The sequence below is a fragment of the Fringilla coelebs genome (assembly GCF_963513975.1).
Source record: "Fringilla coelebs genome assembly, contig: SCAFFOLD_41, whole genome shotgun sequence".
Lineage (NCBI taxonomy): Eukaryota > Metazoa > Chordata > Aves > Passeriformes > Fringillidae > Fringilla > Fringilla coelebs.
In genome coordinates this window covers 1,065,654-1,081,955 of record NW_028167191.1, presented here as the reverse complement: position 1 = coordinate 1,081,955, position 16,302 = coordinate 1,065,654, and the positions used below count along the sequence as shown (strand labels likewise).

The window sequence follows — 16,302 nt, the reverse complement described above, 5'->3', positions numbered from 1 at the left end:
TTCCCGACCCTGCCCCATCCTCGGACAGGCAGCAGCGTGAGATCTCTGAGCCCGGGGCTTGGGTCTCTAACCCCTCTATGCCCCTGCCCCATCTCCCGCCTTCATTTCTGCATCGCTCCTGCTCGGCCCCGCCGCGGGCTGAAGGAGAAGCGGGGGAGCCGTGGGACAAACGCCATAAAACAAGACTCCGAGCGACCCACCCAGAAATTCCTTCGCCAAGAGACACCGCGCAGCCGCGGGCAGCACCCTCAGCCCGTGCCCGGCCCGGCTCCCCTGCCCGCCCCACACGCTCGCTGCCCCGCGCAGCCTCTTCCTCTCCGGCCGCCGCCGGCCGCGGCTCGGGGCCCGGGCGGCGGCGGGAAAAGCCTTTGCCGTGGTGCTCCGCGCCACCGCCCGGCCCGAGCGGGGACGGCCCTGAGCGGCGGCGCGGGGAGCGAGGCGAAAACAGAAGGGAGAAAAAAAATCGAAAGGAAAACGCGGCGTGGGGGCGGTGGGAAAGGGAAACGAACAATTACCGCACTCCCCTCTGCACTCCTGCCCACACCCGCACCTCTGTGAAATACAAGGCTGTGTTTCGTGTCTGGTACAGAAATGCAATTTGTGTATTTGTGATTGCAATATGTGTGGACACCGACCATGGGACGGCTGCAAATTCTAATAATACCTGAGGAAAGTAAAGCATGGGAGAAGGCCTTTGAACCTAGCCTTTGTTTGCAATTAACCTGGATTGATTGAGGAGCATTTGAATTACAGCATTAAGGATGTTGCTCTTTGCTTGTAGTCAGGCCTTAAAGAGTGCTGCAATAATAACTTTTTAAAGTATAATTTTAAAATATTGTTTGTATCCTTGAAACTATAGCTTTGGAATATATAGAAGGGAACTATGCTTATCTCACTCCTTAACAAAACTGAGAAAAACAGCTTGAGAAAGGAAGATGGACATCCTCTCAAGGTTTTACAACTTCCCCAAGGGAAGCGGGACATCACTGTTGTGAGATTCATAGTCATTGTAATAACAAGGGGGACCCACATCTGGGGAGCTGGACTTCACCAGATGGGATTCGTCATTGTTCTTGCGGAAACTGGACCAACGTCTCGGAGGCTGCCACCACCATCTAAGAGTCCTCCTTTTTTTGGGACGCATCCTGAGAAAAACTAAATCACAATAGTGTATAGAATTGTGATGTAAGCAAGTAGGAATAGAAACCGCTGAGAGAGCCTGTGAGTACCCCTATAAATACCTGTAAGCCCAAATATCGGTGTGCAGTTAGAGGGAAAACTGCCTCCACTGTACCCAGCGCTGTTTTGCTCATACTTTACCATAATTAATTAATAAATTGGTTGTTGCTTGAATATTGGCCTAGTCAAGCTTCTTATTTATAACACCTCCGCCTGCCGCGCCGAAAAATAAAACAGCCCGGCACGGCGACACAAAATTCCCTCCCCTCAGAGCGCAGGAGCGAAGCCGAAAGGCGCCAAGGCCGCCCGGCCCTGCGCTCTGGCGGCCGGCGGGGCCCTCGGGCCGGGCCGGTGGCTGCGGGCCGGGCTGTGCCGCCTCGCCACGCTCCCCTCGGCCGGGCTGTGTGCGGGGCTGGGCGGGCTCGGGGGGCAGCGGGGGCCGGGCGGCGCAGGCGGAGCGAAGGGAGGCGCCTCGTCGGGAGCGCGGCGGGGGCGCTGCGGGGGCAAACGGAAAAAATCTTAAAAAAAAATATTGCGGTAGGGCGTGATGGTGAAAATAAAAGAGTACGATTAGGGGCCTGGTGGCTCTCCGGGTCAAAGGAGCTCTCCAGCATCCGGCCCGAGCTGCCTGCTACCAGTTTCCTGAGGGCCCAGAGGTGGCCGCTTTTGCCACCACTCTCCTCCCAACTATTGCAAAGCCAAGATAATATGATGCTGTTCAGATTCTGTCATTAGTACTTATCAAATATCCCTGTCACAACCTTCCACCGGGCAGATAACCAGTTTAAGATGTTCTATGTTCATACTGTCACTTATGTCCACCTGGGTTGTGCAAGTCAAGTTGATAGGGGAGGAAGAGGGCAAGAGCCCCTTGAGAGGCCACACAGGCTCAGGTAACACCTGTATTTTTTACTGTCTTCCACTGCCAGCTCATCTGGGAAAGCCTGGGAGTGTCATCAAGGCTGAGGGAAGTCATTCCTTGCCAATTTGAGGCACACTGGATGATTACGAATATGAGGAGACAATATTTCTCAAAGTAATTTTAAATCTGTGATGCTAAATACCCTCCCTCCCCTTTCAGGCCTCACCATGATCTATCTGAGAAGTGCTGGTTAGGCCTTGGCCTTGATGAACCCTACCTAGGCTGAGCTGCTCTGCAGCTTCTCAGAAACACTGTGTGCTCCCAGGAACTGCTGTGTTCTAATGTGCTTCTGATTTTGTTGTTGTTGTTGTTAATAGACTTTGAAATTTGTTTTTGCCCAAATGGCGTCACATTCTAATTCTCACACTTTGGAAGAAAACTGCTGATGGAAAGTGGGGCCAGGATGAAAGCTTGTTGTGATAAAGGCCATCCCTTGGGGCCCTCTAAGCAGGGGTGCTCAAGGAGCCCCTTGGAGCTGTGGGGGGCTGCAGCAGCCGTGAGCAGCAAAGACCCTGCGAGTGGGGCCTCTGCCAGCTGGGAGCTCTCCTGTTTGCTGCACTCTGGGCATCCCTGCAGATGGAACAGTGTCACAGGAACTCCCCTAAAACTGCTCTGGTGGGGACCCTGTGGGGACAGGAATGTCACTGGGGACCCCCAGCACCCACATACCCCCCATCCACTCTGATGGAGATCCTGCAGGGACAGGAGTGTCACCAGGACAACACAGACACCCACCCACCCCTCCTTCTACCTGGAAGGCGGCTGTAATGAGATGGGGGCTGGTCTCTTCTCCCAGGCAAACACTGAGAGAAGGAGAGGACACAGTCTTAAGCTGTGCCAGAGGAAGTTTAAGCTGGATATTAGGAAAAAATTCTTTACTGAAAGAGTGGTTGGGCATTGGAAGGGGCTACCCAGGGAGGTGGAAGAGTCACCGCACCTGGAGGTGTATAAAAAAAGATTGTATGCAGCACTCGGTGCCAGGGTTTAGTTGATAAGGTGGTGTTAGATCATAGGTTGGACTTGATGATCTCAAAGGTCTTTTCAAACCGAGTCAGACCTATGATTCTGTGAACTTTGGTGCTATTGCGACTTTTCCTCTCCCAAAGGAGCCTCTTCCACAACAGACCCTGGAGGAGGGGACAGGGACAGCTCCATGTCACCCCCGAGGCCCTTGGAAGGGGTGGGATCAGGGGTGGGGGTGCCCACCTTGAGATTGATGAACTGGGAGGTTAAGGGGGAGTCTCTTTTTAGGGCTTCTCGCAGCCCCCCAGGGGGTCCTCCCATCTGGGCCTGGGAGGGACCAGAGTCAGGTCACACAGTACTCCCAGACCACCCCTCTTTCCTTGGGAAACATCCCCCAAATGTGCCAGATCCTGCTGGCATCTGGTGCAGCCAAGCTTTGGGTAGGCAAAGGGGAGCTCAGGGGGGCAAAGGAGAAGGGGCAGAGGGATTTATCCTGCTCCTGGTTCAGTGCCCAGTGCTGATGCCCAGTGCCAGTGTCCAGCCTCAGCGCCCATCCCCGCTGTCCAGTCCAACTGTCCAGTGCCCAGTGTCAATGCCCAGTAACGGTGGCCAGACCCACTGCCCAGCCTCAGTGTCCAGCCCCACTCCCCAGCCCCAGTCCCAGTTCCCAGCCCTCGTTTCCCAGGCCTTGTGCCATGATGCCACTGATTGAGGACAGTCCCCACCCTGGTCCCAGATAGGTGCCAGCCCTTCTGCCAGCCCCAGTGCCAGGTGTGTGCAGACGTGTGCCAGTGTCACTCCCCATCCTGGGGGACACAGGACAGCCACCAGTGGGGCCCAGGGCCAGGCAAAGCCACACCGGTCCTAGAGGAAGCTGAGGGTTTTAACCCGGCAATTGGCTGGTGCAGCAGCAAGAAGGAAGCAGTGATGGGGACAGTGATAGGGATGGTGACAGTGACAGAAGGAGGCAGCCATGCACAACTTGGTGTGGGATCTGGGGCATGGCATGGGGCATGGTGTGAAGTGTGGCATGGCACACAGCACAGGACACATGGCACAGCGCATGCTGTGGGTTGGAACAAGACCCTGGAGGATGGCACAGGACACAGGACATGACACAGGGCATGGGACATGGCATGGGACATGACCATGGAGGACAACACAGGGTTCAGTCAGTCCCAGCATCATCACCCTGAACCTCCTCCCACCGACCCCACTGGGACACCCACCCCAAGCCCTGGAGCCACCAGTGTCCCCTGGAAGCTGGGCCAGCTCTGGATCTCCTGGAAGAGGGTATTGCCAGGGCAATTGGTGGGGCTGAGCTGGCCACACAGGAAGAAATCTGGCTGAACACAGCCAAAGTAGACAGCACAGGGCTGGAGTTCATCCTGCATCAGGGCCAGGGTGTCGGGGTCCAGCAGGGTGGCCGAGAAGTCCCAGATGATGCCAGTGCTGAAGGCCTTGGTATTTTAGTCCTTGGTGTGGGCGCTGACCCAGTGCCACCCCCGACCCTCGTACAGGTACCCATCCGAGCCCACCACGAAGCTACAAGGACCCGACAGTGGGGGGACAGTGTTGGGAACCATGGGGGGGACAGTGGTGGGGACATGGGTGGGGACTATGGGGGACAAAAGGGACCACAGAGGGTGACAGAGACCATGATGGGACAGTGATAGGGACAGTAGGGGGGACAATGGTGGGGACTTACAAGGGGACAGTGATGGGGACCCTGGAGGGCAACAGGTGCTTTGGGTGGTGACAGGGCCCGCCAGGGTACAATGATGGCTCCCTTGGGGGTGCCAGCTCCCTCAGAGGGTGCCAGTGACCTGCAGCCAATGTTGTCCCAACTGTGGGTATCCTGGTGGAAGCTCTGCATGTCCCTCATGGCATGGGAACAGGTGCAGCAGCTGTGGCATGGCCTCACTTGCTCCAGGGTGTGGTGCAGGAACATGGAGCCCAGCAGGAGCCACAGCAATTACAGGGTGCCCCAGTAGGGACCAGTCGCCACATGCAGTGGGACAAGGGGCTCCACGTATCCCCTAAGCCCTTAGGGACACGTCAGAGTCCACGTGGGGGAACAAGGAGCTCAGAGGGTCCTTGGGGACATAGAAGAGTCCATGCAGAGACAAGGAGCTTGATGGGTCTTTAGAGACACATGGAACTTCTGAGGGACCCTCAGCCTGGATGTGGGAGGGTCCTCATGGGAATTACTGAGGAGATGGGAAGGAGCTACTCCGGGTGTCCTTTGGCAGGGACATGAGGGGGCCAGTGTCCAAGAGATACAAGAGTGTTGGCCATGGGGACATGGTGGTGGCCGCCTAGGGACTGCCACCCAGGGACCACCACCCAGGGGAGAGAGTGGTGGCCAGCTAGGGGACAGAGTTGTGTCCATACAGAGGACACGGTGGCGGTCATCAAGGGAAAACCGTGGTGTCCACTCAGGCAGCATAGTGGTGGCCATCCACAGGATATGATGGTGACCACCCAGGGGACACAATGGTGTCCACCCAGGGGACCCAAAGTTGTCCCACCACACCAAGCCACCTGTCCCTACCATCATCTCTCAGTGCCCACCCATGAGAGTGACCCCACCCCACTCACCTGGGGGCCCGTCTCACTCCTTCCCACCCCATTTGTGCAGTGACAACCCCCAGTTGTGTGGGGACAAGCCCCCTTTGAGTGGTAACAACTCCTGTTTAGCACAGGAGGACAACCCCCACTTGTGTGGTGACAACCCCATTAAGGGGGTGACATCCCCGGCCCATACCCACATAGCACTCATTTAATGCCTGTGACCCCCGACAAGCTAAGACCTCCGCCTGCTGTGTCCTCAAGTCCCTAAGGAGCTGCCAGGTGTGCGATAGCACCCACAGCATCCCCAAAACCTCCTTTTGTCTCCTCCTTCTCCAGCCGTCCTGGCCACACTAGCACCCCAAAATGCCAGTGCCATAAATGCTGGGCGGGGGGAGTCTCCCCATTTCCAAGCCATTGCTGGTCCTGTAGTAGCCCTGGAGCAGCTTGGCCAGCAGGATGGGATCCCAGGCCAGTCATGCCCCCAGGACCACCCCATCCATGGCCCTGATGACCACAGCATCGGGGATAGGCGATGGGAGGCCCTACGAGGTGGACGTTTAGTTCTTCACATCATCCCAGCAACTGCTGGGTTCCAGCATGGTCCCATTGTTGTTACCAGGAAAGACGTCCCTAAAGCCTCAGTGATGTTGACAGTAAAGAGAGGATCAGCAGGGGGTTGAGGCTGGGGAGGGGTCACCCAAGACTTCCAGACCTCAGCCCCATCTTGATGCTGGCAAAGAGGAGACCGAGGGCCACCATGGAGCTTTTGGGGGTCAGTATGGCCCCGTAGTCCAGTGTCACAGGGTCACGGCACAGGAGCTCGGTCAGGAGCTGCCACTGCCCAGGAGTGAGACTCAGGAGGGGGTCCTGGGGGTGCTCACCTAGCCCTGCGTGGCACTCCAAGGTGCTGCAGACCCTCAGCCCCTGCCCCAGTGCTGTAGTGGTGGTAGGGGAGCTGCCCCGGGCCGGGGATTTGAGGGTGTCCATGATGTCAGTAACAGAACACATGGCGTGCGGGACACCCTTGGGGATGCCTGGGGAGACAGGGGTGGGCAGGGAGTGGCGGTATGGGGGGGGAAAGGTGGGAACGGGGTTGAGGGGGGGAAGGCAGCCAAAAATTCATCAAAGCCAGGGGGAGGGCAGCCAAAATTACGGGAAAGGACCAAATTCTGAACAATGCACCTAAAACTGGGGAAAGGACCCTAAACAGAGAAGAAAGACCCAAAAGAAGGAGAAAGAACCCAAAACGGGGTTAAAAGACCCAAGAGGGGGGGAAAGGATCTGAAAGAGAGGGAAAGGACCCAAACCAAGGAAAAAAGATACAAAACCAGAGGTCAAAGTGTTGTCGGTGCTGTGGGGTGTCATGGGGTGTCCCTATCTGTGACGGGACAGTGCAGACGCTCAGTCCAAGGAACAGCCACGGGAACATCCTAAGGGACAGGAGGACACCCTGCGGGACACGTGAATATCCTGCAGGACACGGCCCCAGGACCTCGGGGACTTTGACCCCGCCGGGGGTGGGGGGCAGGGGACATACAGAGAGGGACAGGGACACACCGAAAGGAACAGGGTCACAGGGGGGCGATAGGGACGGGGACACTCCGAGGGGACGGGAACACACGACAGTGAACCGGGACATGTGCAGAGGGATAGGGACGCACGGGTGGGGGACAGTGATACACAGAGGGAAGGGGGGACAGGGACACACACACATAGGGAGAAGGGAACACGATGCCACCAGGATACACGTGTGGGGACGCTGCCACCAGGACATGCCAGCACAAGAAGTCACCCCAGGACGTGTCAGAGGACGCTGCCACCAGAACGCATATTAGGAAAAAAAGGCGGATCTGGTGACACCCAGCGCAGGGCCACGTGACCCCGCCCACAGCCAACCCTTGCCCTGTCCCCTGCCTGTCCCCAGGAGCGGTTCCATGGCGGTGGCCACGGCGCTAGGTTCCCTGGGCACGGTGGCCCTGGGCACCTTCGTGGTGGCCCTGCTGCTGCGGTGGCTCTGGGATGCGCTGGTGGCTGTCACCCGATTCAGGGCCACTTGTCGCCAGCTGAACAAGTTCCCCATCCCGCCCTGGCGCAACTGGTTGCTGGGACACACCGGCATGGTGAGGGGACAGCAGGTGGCGCCTGCGGGGACAGCGGGGACAGGGGTGGAGGCATCTGCAAAGGAACAATTGGGCGGTGGCACCTGTGAGGGGACCAAAGGAATGGGGTGGTGGCACTTGGGGGGATGGTGAGGACGGTGTGGTGGCACTGGCAAAGGGACAGCGGGGACAGGGTGTTGGTACCTGCAAGGAGACAATGGGGACATGTCCCCAAGACTGGCAGTGTCCTGAGGGCACACATGTTCCCGAGGCGATCTGTGCCCCCAGTGGCACACATGTCCTGTTGTCCCCAGGGCCAGAGCTCGGAGGAAGGACTACAACAGGTGGACATCTTGGTGGCCCAGTACCGTCATGGCTGCCTCTGGTGGGCACTTCCCTGGCTGCCTGTCCTGCGCCTCTTTCACCCCAGCACCCTCCGGCCACTCCTCAGTGCCTCAGGTAGGACATGGGACTTCAGACGGGTCCCCAGGGCCACCCGTGGGTGTCACCACACCTGGCACAGAGACCTGGCACTATTCAGGCAGTGGCCACAAAACCAAGCCCACAGGTCCCCAGAGGTGTCACCATTGCCAGGCCAAATGCCACCCCATAGTGCCACCACCCTGTCCTTGAGGTTCCCCAAGGCCACCCAAAGGTGTCACCATGTCCAGCCTCTGGTTGTCCCCCAACCCTCATCCTTTGGTGGCCATGGGTGCTGGGAGAGGGTCCCCACCTGAGGGTTAATGGCTGCAGACAGGGCAAGGCCACCCCCCGTGTCCCCACCCAGGGAACCTGATGCCACCCCAGCAAATCCCTGCCCACCCCATCTTTGTATCCTGCAGCTTTCGTTGCGCCCAAGGACAAAATTTTCTACGGCTTCCTCAAGCCCTGGCTGGGTGAGTTGGGGGGCGGGGTGTGGGGGGGGGGGATAAGAGAGACAGCATCTCCTGGGTGGGCCCCCAGATGGATCTGGATGTGTCACAGGGACAGTGAAGGACAGGGACATCATCCTTGGGTGTCCCCTGATGGATCCGTGTGTGTCACAGGGGACAGGGGTGGTGGGGGACAGGGACAATCCCCTGGGTGCCCTCAGCGGACCCCGGTGTCCCCTCCCCAGGGGAGGGGCTGCTGCTGAGCGATGGGCAGCGCTGGGCGCAGCACCGGCGACTCCTGACACCTGCCTTCCACGGGGATGTGCTCCGGAATTACCTGGGAATCTTCAACCAGAGCACCCGCGTGCTGCTCGTGAGATCCGAGATGCGCATGAGTCCCCACCTGCACCCCAAATCATGAGTGCTGCACCCCAAATTCTGACCTGCATCCCAAACCCTGAGTCCTGTACCCAAAATTCTGTCCTGCACCCATGGCTGCATCCTAAATCCTGTCCTGCACCCCGAGTCCCATTCTGTACCCAAATTCTGTACTGTCCCATACCCCAAACCCAAACCTGCCCCCAAACACCAACCCCACCCCCCGTTCATCATGGCATGCATGTTCCACACCTGCTCCCCACTCTTCTCCCTCTCCCACCCCTGTCCCACCCCGCAATTTATCCCCTGTCCCCTGTCCCTGATCCCCTCCCTGTTCCCTTCCCAACCCAGTCCATCCCCGCAGGCCAAGTGGGGGGCAGCAGCAGTGGCAGCTGGTGGGGGGCCAGTGCAGCTGGAGGTGCTGCAGCCCCTGAGCCTCCTCACCCTGGACACACTGCAGAAGTGCATCTTCAGCCACGAGAGCCACTGCCAGGAGTGAGTGTCACCTGTCCCCACTGACCATCCTGGTCGCCCTGGTGACCCCACCATTGTCCCTGCTGGCCATCCTGGTGGATGTGCTGGCCCTGCCTTGGTCCCTGTTTACCATCCTGGTGACTGCGTAGGCCCCACCACAGTCCCCACAGGCCACCATGATCCCACCACTGTCCCTGTTGGCTATTCTGGTGGCCCCAATGGTCCTGCTATCATCCACGCTGGTGGCCACAGTGTCCCCCCATTGTCCCTGGTTCCTGCAGGCGGCCCAGCGAATACATCCAGGCCATCCTGGAGCTGAGCTCATTGGTGGTCCGGCGCCAGCTCCAGCCACTTCTCCACCCGTGGTGGCTCTACAGCCTCTCCTCTGATGGCCGGCGCTTTGCCCGCGCCTGTGCCACTGTCCACGCCTTCACTGCTGATGTGGTGCAGCGCCGGCGCCAGGCACTCGCCTCTCTGGGCCACCAGGCCTGGCTGGGTGGCCACCGGGGACACAGCATGGACTTCATTGACCTACTGCTGCTCACCAAGGTGGGGCTGTGGTGGTGGCCATGGGGACATAGAAGTGGTCAAGAGGGTGGTTGTGGCCATGGGGAGATGATGGTCACCATCAGGGGATGGTGGTCAAGGGGATGGTGGTGGCCATGGAAGGGTTAGCCGTAGAGGCCAGTAGGATGCTGGCGGCCATGGGGGAGTTGGGTATAGACTGGTGGCCACAGGGGAACAGTGATGGCCATGGGCAGCATTGACCATAGAGCTGGTGGCCAGTGGGATGATGGTGCCATAGGCTGGTGGCCATGGATGGGATTTGGCCCCAGGTGCCCCATGGACTGGTGGCCCCAGGTGGCCCATGGCTCATCCCGCCTCCGTAGGATGAGAATGGCCACACCCTGTCAGACGAGGACATCGCAGCTGAGGCTGACACCTTCATGTTTGAGGGTAAGCACGAGCTCCCAGGCACCATTGGGAAGGAGCCACTCCAGTGTCTCCTCATTCACCCAATGTCCCCACAGGCCATGACACCACGGCCAGTGGCCTGGCATGGCTCTTCTACAACCTGGCCGGCCACCCTGAGCACCAGGAGCGATGCCGCCAGGAGGTACAGGAGCTCCTGGCTGGCCGGGACACTGTGGACATTGAATGGTGAGATGTCCCCAGGGCCACCCCTAGTCATGCGGCTTGGGGACATGGTGCCACCCCCGCTTGTCCCCCAGGGAGGACCTGTCCCAGCTGCCCTTCACCACCATGTGCATCAAGGAGAGCCTGCGGCTGCACCCTCCTGTCACTGCTGTGTCCCGGCGCTGCACCAAGGACATCCCCCTGCGTGATGGCCGTGTCATCCCCAAGGGTATGGCATGGCCAGGGTGTCCCCAGTGTCACCACCCACCCTCATCTGCTGTCTGTAAAGTGGCCATTCCCATCCCACCAGGGGTCATCTGCCTGATGAGCATCTATGGGACCCACCACAACCCAGACCTCTGGCCCGACCCTGAGGTAGGACCACCCTATGAGGTGTCCCTGTCACCACGGTGGTGACAGCTGTGTCCCCTCGGTGTGACTGTCTCAGTGTCACCCCAGGTGTTCAACCCTCTGAGGTTCAGCCCGGAGAACAGCAAGGGACGGTCCCCGCTGTCCTTCATCCCCTTCTCTGCTGGCCCCAGGTATGTGGTGGAGTGGGGACAGGAGTGTCCCCAAGTGCCACCCCCGTCCCTGGCTGGGTTCACAGTGGGGTGACAGTGACAGTGGGCATGTGGTGGCAGGAACTGCATCGGGCAAAGCTTTGCCATGGCTGAGATGAAGGTGGTAGTGGCATTGACACTGTCCCGGTTCGTGCTGCGGAGAGACACCACGAGGCCACCCCCGCGCCGCAAGCCCGAGCTGATCCTGCGTGCCGAGGATGGGCTCTGGTTGCTGCTGGAGCCACTGGTGGGAGTGGCCTGAGGGACAGGGGTCACCTGGACATGGGGACATCCCGCAAGGCAGGTGTCACAGCCAGAGGAGGAGCAGGGAATAAATGGTAGCATGGAGGGGATAGTATTACAGTGGTGGTGGGGATGTGATGTCCTTGGTCTTGGGACACCTCATGGCATGGACATGTCAACCCATGGACTTGTCCCCTAGGCCACTTGTTACCATCCATGGTTGTGTCCCCCATGTCCTCATGCATGGCCATATAGCCCCATGTCACCATCTATATCTGTGACACCCCCCCATGCCCAATATCACCATCCACAGCCACCTCCGCACCCATGTCCCCATCCCCACCATGTCTCCCAGTATCACTATGCATGTCTTAGTTGAATGTCTTTATTTTACCCCAATATTTGGGTGAAGGGATGAAGAAAAAAAGGAGGAAAATCAAAGCTAAAATAAAAAGATTTACATGTCCACACTGCTGAGTGTTGCACATCCCGGCTAGATGGTGACAGTGGGGGGGGTGACAGTCCCCCTCTTCTGGGACTCTGCAGAATCCCAGCTACCAGTGGAGGCGCAAGGCGGAACAAAAGGGCCACAGCACGGGCCTGGGGAGCACTGGGTTACTTTATTTGATGTTAAACTCCCCAAGTCCTGGGGTCCCAGGCACTGAACTGGGGGCAAACAACAGCTTATAAAGGGGGGCAGGTCTCAAGGGAGGATACAATGTTCAACTAATCAGGAGAACTGAGGGTGGAACACAAGGTAGGGGATACAATGTATAAACCAGTGAAGGATTTCAAGAGAGGAAAACCGCTTGGGATAGGAGGGGTTAACAACTGGACGTAGGGGGGGAAGGGGTTTGAAACTTGGCAGGGAAGTAGCTAAGTAGCAACAGACAAACTGACACCTGGCTCAACTGAATAACAAAGGCAGGTCTGTGTCACTCTAAAACAGGGGGAGAAAAAACCCAAAAGGACTACCAAACCACAAATCAAACAATAAACCTGCCAAATAAAATCACACTGCAACAGCTGAGTATCCATGTGCCTGGGTGGCTAGAAACTACCTTTTTTAGAGGGATTTCCACCCCATTGTCTCCAAAATCCTGGTTTCTTGCTCCAGTCCATCACCATTTGGCAGTGAAAGATGCCTGTGGGACAGAGACAATTATAATCATGGAATGATTCAGCTTGGAAAAGACCTCTAACACCATCCAGTATTCCTTGATGCCATCAGAAGAAATGACTGGATGCAAAAGGTGAGATTTTTTTGGGGTCGAAAGTAAAAAACTGTGCTGTCCCCTATGAAATTCTGATGTTGGTTTGCATCCCAGTGGATTTTTCTCTGGCTGCATCCAAGTGCCCAAGGGAAGTCAGGAAAATGTGGAGACCACCAGCCAGGTATCTTCCTAACATGGATCACCAGGACCACGGATGACCTAGTCTCTGCCCAACGAGGGTCACAGTGGACCATCCAATGGGGGTCCTCCAATAGGGGATGGAGTTGAAGCAGCGCTCAAAGCTCTTCCCACACTTGGGACACTGTTAGGGCCTCTCCCCACTGTGGATCTGCTGGTGGGTGACAAGGGTGGAGTTTTTCTTAAAGCACTTCCTGCAGTCGGGGCAGCGGAAGGACCTCTATTCTGTGTGAACCTGCTGATGCTTGAGGAGACGGTATCTGCTCTGAAACCTCTCCCCACACTCAGAACACTCATAGTGCCTCTCCCCAGTGTGGATCCTCTGGTGGGCAATCAGGTTGGAGCTCTGGCTGAAGCTCTTCCCACATTTGGAGCACATGTAGGGGCAATCCCCAGTGTGCATTGTCTGGTGGACGATCAGGTCAGAGCTGTCACGGAAGCTCCTCCCACATTCCCCACACACATAGGGCCGTATCCCCGTGTGGATCATCTGGTGGCGGTTCAGGTGGCAGCTCTTCCTGAAGGCTTTCCCACATTCTCCACATTTATAGGGCCGTTCATCAGTGTGGATCCTCTGGTGGCAGATCAAACTGGAGCTCAGGCTGAAGCTCTTTCCACATTCCCCACACTCATAGGGCCGTTCCCCGGTGTGGATCCGCTGATGGACGATCAGGTGGGAGCTGACGTTGAAGCTCTGTCCACACTCCCCACACTCATAGGGCCGCTCCCCTGTGTGAATCCTCAGGTGGACCATCAGGTCAGAGGTGTCTCTGAAGCTCTTCCCACATTCCCCACACTCATAGGGCCGTTCCCCAGTGTGGATCTTCTGGTGGCGGTACAGGTGGGAGCTGATCCTGAAGCTCTTCCCACATTCCAGGCACTGGTGGGGCTTCTTGCCATCATCAAGCTGCTCATTGACCACCACCTCAGAGCTCTGGCCAGAGCTCCGGCTGCCTTCCTGGCACAGGGTAGGTCTTTCCTCCTCAGAGCACCCTGGGCTGGGTTTGCAGCCCCTCCTCCTGTGGGATCTCCGGGGCTTTTCCTCCCCGTTGGATTCCTGCACCGTGGTGCCACTCAAAATGGCCTCTCTCGTGAAGTTCTGCTGCAGGGATTTGTCCTCCCCGGTCTCCATCCTCAGCTCCTTGTCTGGGGGAGGAACGAAAAGGAGAGGAAGGGTGTTGCCTCCACGCCGGAGAGAAGGGGAAGGAGATCCCCCCAGTCCATCCCCGACAGGACAGCACTGGCAGCGGGGCTGTCCTGCAGCCGGGGGCCGTGCTGGGCTGGAAGATGGAGCAGGAGAGAGGGCGAAAGGGGAAGTGATTTCCTCCTCACCTGCCGGGCTGTCCCAAGGCATCTTCCTCTTCCTCTTCCTCGCAGACTTTTCCTCTATCCAGATAAGGTTTGGGAACGGGAAATACGGATTTGAGGGAAAAACAAGATGTGAGTGCATTGCCTTCGAAAGTCCCGCTGGCCAAGTCCATCTCTAGAAGTCACTGGGTGTCTGGTGGCCAGAAAAACCTCCAGAAATCAAGGCAAAACCTCCAAAAATCAAAAACCTCTCCCAGGAGTTGCCTGTTTCCAGTGTCCTTACTTTGGGGTTATGGGGGTCCCTCTTCTCAGAGCTGCTGCGGGCCCATGGTTCCTGGGCATCCCCCCTCTCCTAGGCACTGCTTAGACAGGCTGAGGGGGTTTTGGGGGTGTCCAGGGGTGACTTTATGATGCTCATATCCCCATTATTTGTCTGAAATAAGGTTTTCACCTTTAAGACTGGTTCTGAGAGCAAAGAGGGAGGAAGAAGCACAGAATTTGTTTTCAGAACCTCTCTCACTCCTCCGCATTCCTGCTCCTCTGTTGTCTGCAGATGGACAGACAGCAGGACAGAGCGTTCCTTTGCTTTTAGTTAGTTTTAGCTAGCAGAGGCAGAGAAATTCTCTGGACAGTGGTTTTTGGTTTTTCCTTTTCTTTGGACCTATCTAAACCTGCTCTGGACTAAACACCCAGAAGAGTACCAGGAGCTCACACCTGTGCCCCACTGGGGCTGGGCTGCAGCATTTCCAGCACCAGAGGGACTGATAGAGAATGAGTAAATCGAGCTACAGCCCATGGAGGGACTTTGTCATCTCTTTTGGAGCAGCAAGAGGTTTTATTGTTCATTTTTTGGGCTGGTGAGTGCTTTGCCTGGTAAATAAACAGTTTTTTCCACTTTTCTCCAAGGAAATCTTTTTCCAGAACCACTTGGGGCAGGCTCTGCTTGAATTTGCTCTTCTAGAAGAAACACCTTTAGAGGTTTTCTCCCAAAATTGCCCTAAACCACGACATTGGCGTTGGCTTTGAAGGTCCCGCTGACCAAGTCCATCTCTAGAAGTCACTGGGTGTCTGGTGGCCAGAAAAACCTCCAGAAATCAAGGAGACAAAAAAACCTCTCCCAGGCGTTCCCTGTTTCCAGTGTCCTTAGTTCGGGGTTATGGGGGTCCCTCTTCTCAGAGCTGCTGGGGGACCCGTGGGTCCTGGGCATCCCCCTTCTCCTGGGTCCTGCTCAGGCATGCTGAGGGTCTTCTGGGGACCCCAAGGCTCATTCTCCCCTGATTCGAACGCGGCTCCCAGGTGTCCCAGGGTCCCCTTCTCCAGCATCCCCCCATTCCAGGCACTCAGCGCTTCCCCCGCTCCCCGACAATACTTTCAGGGTCGGGGGGCCCAGGCCCCACTCATCTCCCGGCTCCACCACCCCTCCAGCCTGCCGGAGCTCCCCCAGCTCTGCTATCGCCCCTCTCCCCACGCCAGGGCTCCCGCCTTTCATCCCCCGGCTCTCCCGGAGATCCCCAAAACCCGTGTCCCGCCCCGCCGGCACCGGGCGATCGCCACGTGGGCCCCGCAAAATCTCCCCAGGGCCATTTGCGGCTCAGCTTTACACTCCTGCGAGATCCAAGAATATCCCCTCATTATACGAATTAAAAAATACTTCTCTCAGCGATACCGAAATATATTTGGGACTCGACTCCCGATTCCGCGAGACCCAAACCCCAGCAAAATCCTCCCCCTCTCCACGCCAAAAAAACCCTCCCGGAGCTGCCGCGATCGATCGACTCGGGGCGAGCTTCCCCTCCGCGCTCACCTGCGAGATGCAGGGCAATGCGATACTGCCGGGGCCAGCCGAGCTGCGGGCTCAGCGGGCTCGCCGAGGAACCCCGCAATGCTCCTTCCACTGCTGCTCCTCCTCAGGCGGCTCCTCTTCGTGCTCCTCCTGTTCCTGCTCCTCCCCTTCCCCTCTCCCTCCCCTTCCTCCCGCTCCCCCTCCGCTCCCGCCCCGGACCCCCCTTTCGCACCCCCTCTGCCCCACGGCCGCAGCATCACCGGCTCTGGGGCAGGGGGAGAAACCCCCACGAGCCCCCAGCGATGGGCAGGAGGCTCGGCCCTCCCCCAGTGCAGATCCGTCCGTCTCGTCCCCCTTTTCCCCGCGAGTCAAAATTCCGCTCCCGGTGCTCGCTAGAT

At 57.8% G+C, this 16,302-nt stretch overlaps 2 protein-coding genes across 4 annotated transcripts; one reads left to right on the top strand and one right to left on the bottom strand.

The window, feature by feature from the left end:
• Positions 1-7,572: 7,572 nt before the first annotated feature.
• LOC311166198 (cytochrome P450 4F3-like) lies at positions 7,573-11,808 on the top strand (the record flags this gene model as incomplete). Its single annotated transcript, XM_084227667.1, has 12 exons — positions 7,573-7,758; positions 8,052-8,196; positions 8,580-8,633; positions 8,855-8,982; positions 9,352-9,482; positions 9,743-10,010; positions 10,352-10,418; positions 10,493-10,622; positions 10,694-10,827; positions 10,909-10,973; positions 11,058-11,140; positions 11,240-11,808. The coding sequence occupies 12 exons, from the start codon at positions 7,573-7,575 to the stop codon at positions 11,418-11,420; spliced, it is 1,572 nt and encodes a 523-aa protein (XP_084083793.1). The 3' UTR covers positions 11,421-11,808.
• Positions 11,809-12,011: 203 nt separating this feature from the next.
• Positions 12,012-16,046, bottom strand: LOC311166189 (uncharacterized protein). 3 transcript variants are annotated; one of them, XM_084227658.1, is made up of 3 exons: positions 15,926-16,046; positions 14,146-14,199; positions 12,012-13,959 (listed from the first exon to the last, which is right to left on the bottom strand). In XM_084227658.1, exons 2-3 carry the CDS (start codon positions 14,165-14,167, stop codon positions 13,034-13,036), a joined length of 948 nt encoding a protein of 315 aa, XP_084083784.1. In that variant the 5' UTR covers positions 14,168-14,199; positions 15,926-16,046; the 3' UTR covers positions 12,012-13,033. The 3 variants fall into 3 exon arrangements, with proteins under 3 accessions (XP_084083784.1, XP_084083783.1, XP_084083782.1); XM_084227657.1 differs by having other exon boundaries at positions 14,146-14,586; positions 15,926-15,947; XM_084227656.1 differs by lacking the exon at positions 15,926-16,046 and having other exon boundaries at positions 14,146-14,661.
• Positions 16,047-16,302: the final 256 nt, after the last annotated feature.

Excerpts from the sequence above, each read along its gene's own strand:
- LOC311166189 (XM_084227657.1), bottom strand. The coding sequence starts at position 14,263 with ATGCACTCACATCTTGTTTTTCCCTCAAATCCGTATTTCCCGTTCCCA. Across the intron at positions 13,960-14,145 it reads GCCTTGGGACAGCCCGGCAG|ACAAGGAGCTGAGGATGGAG; the intron begins GTGAGGAGGAAA and ends TTCCTCCCCCAG.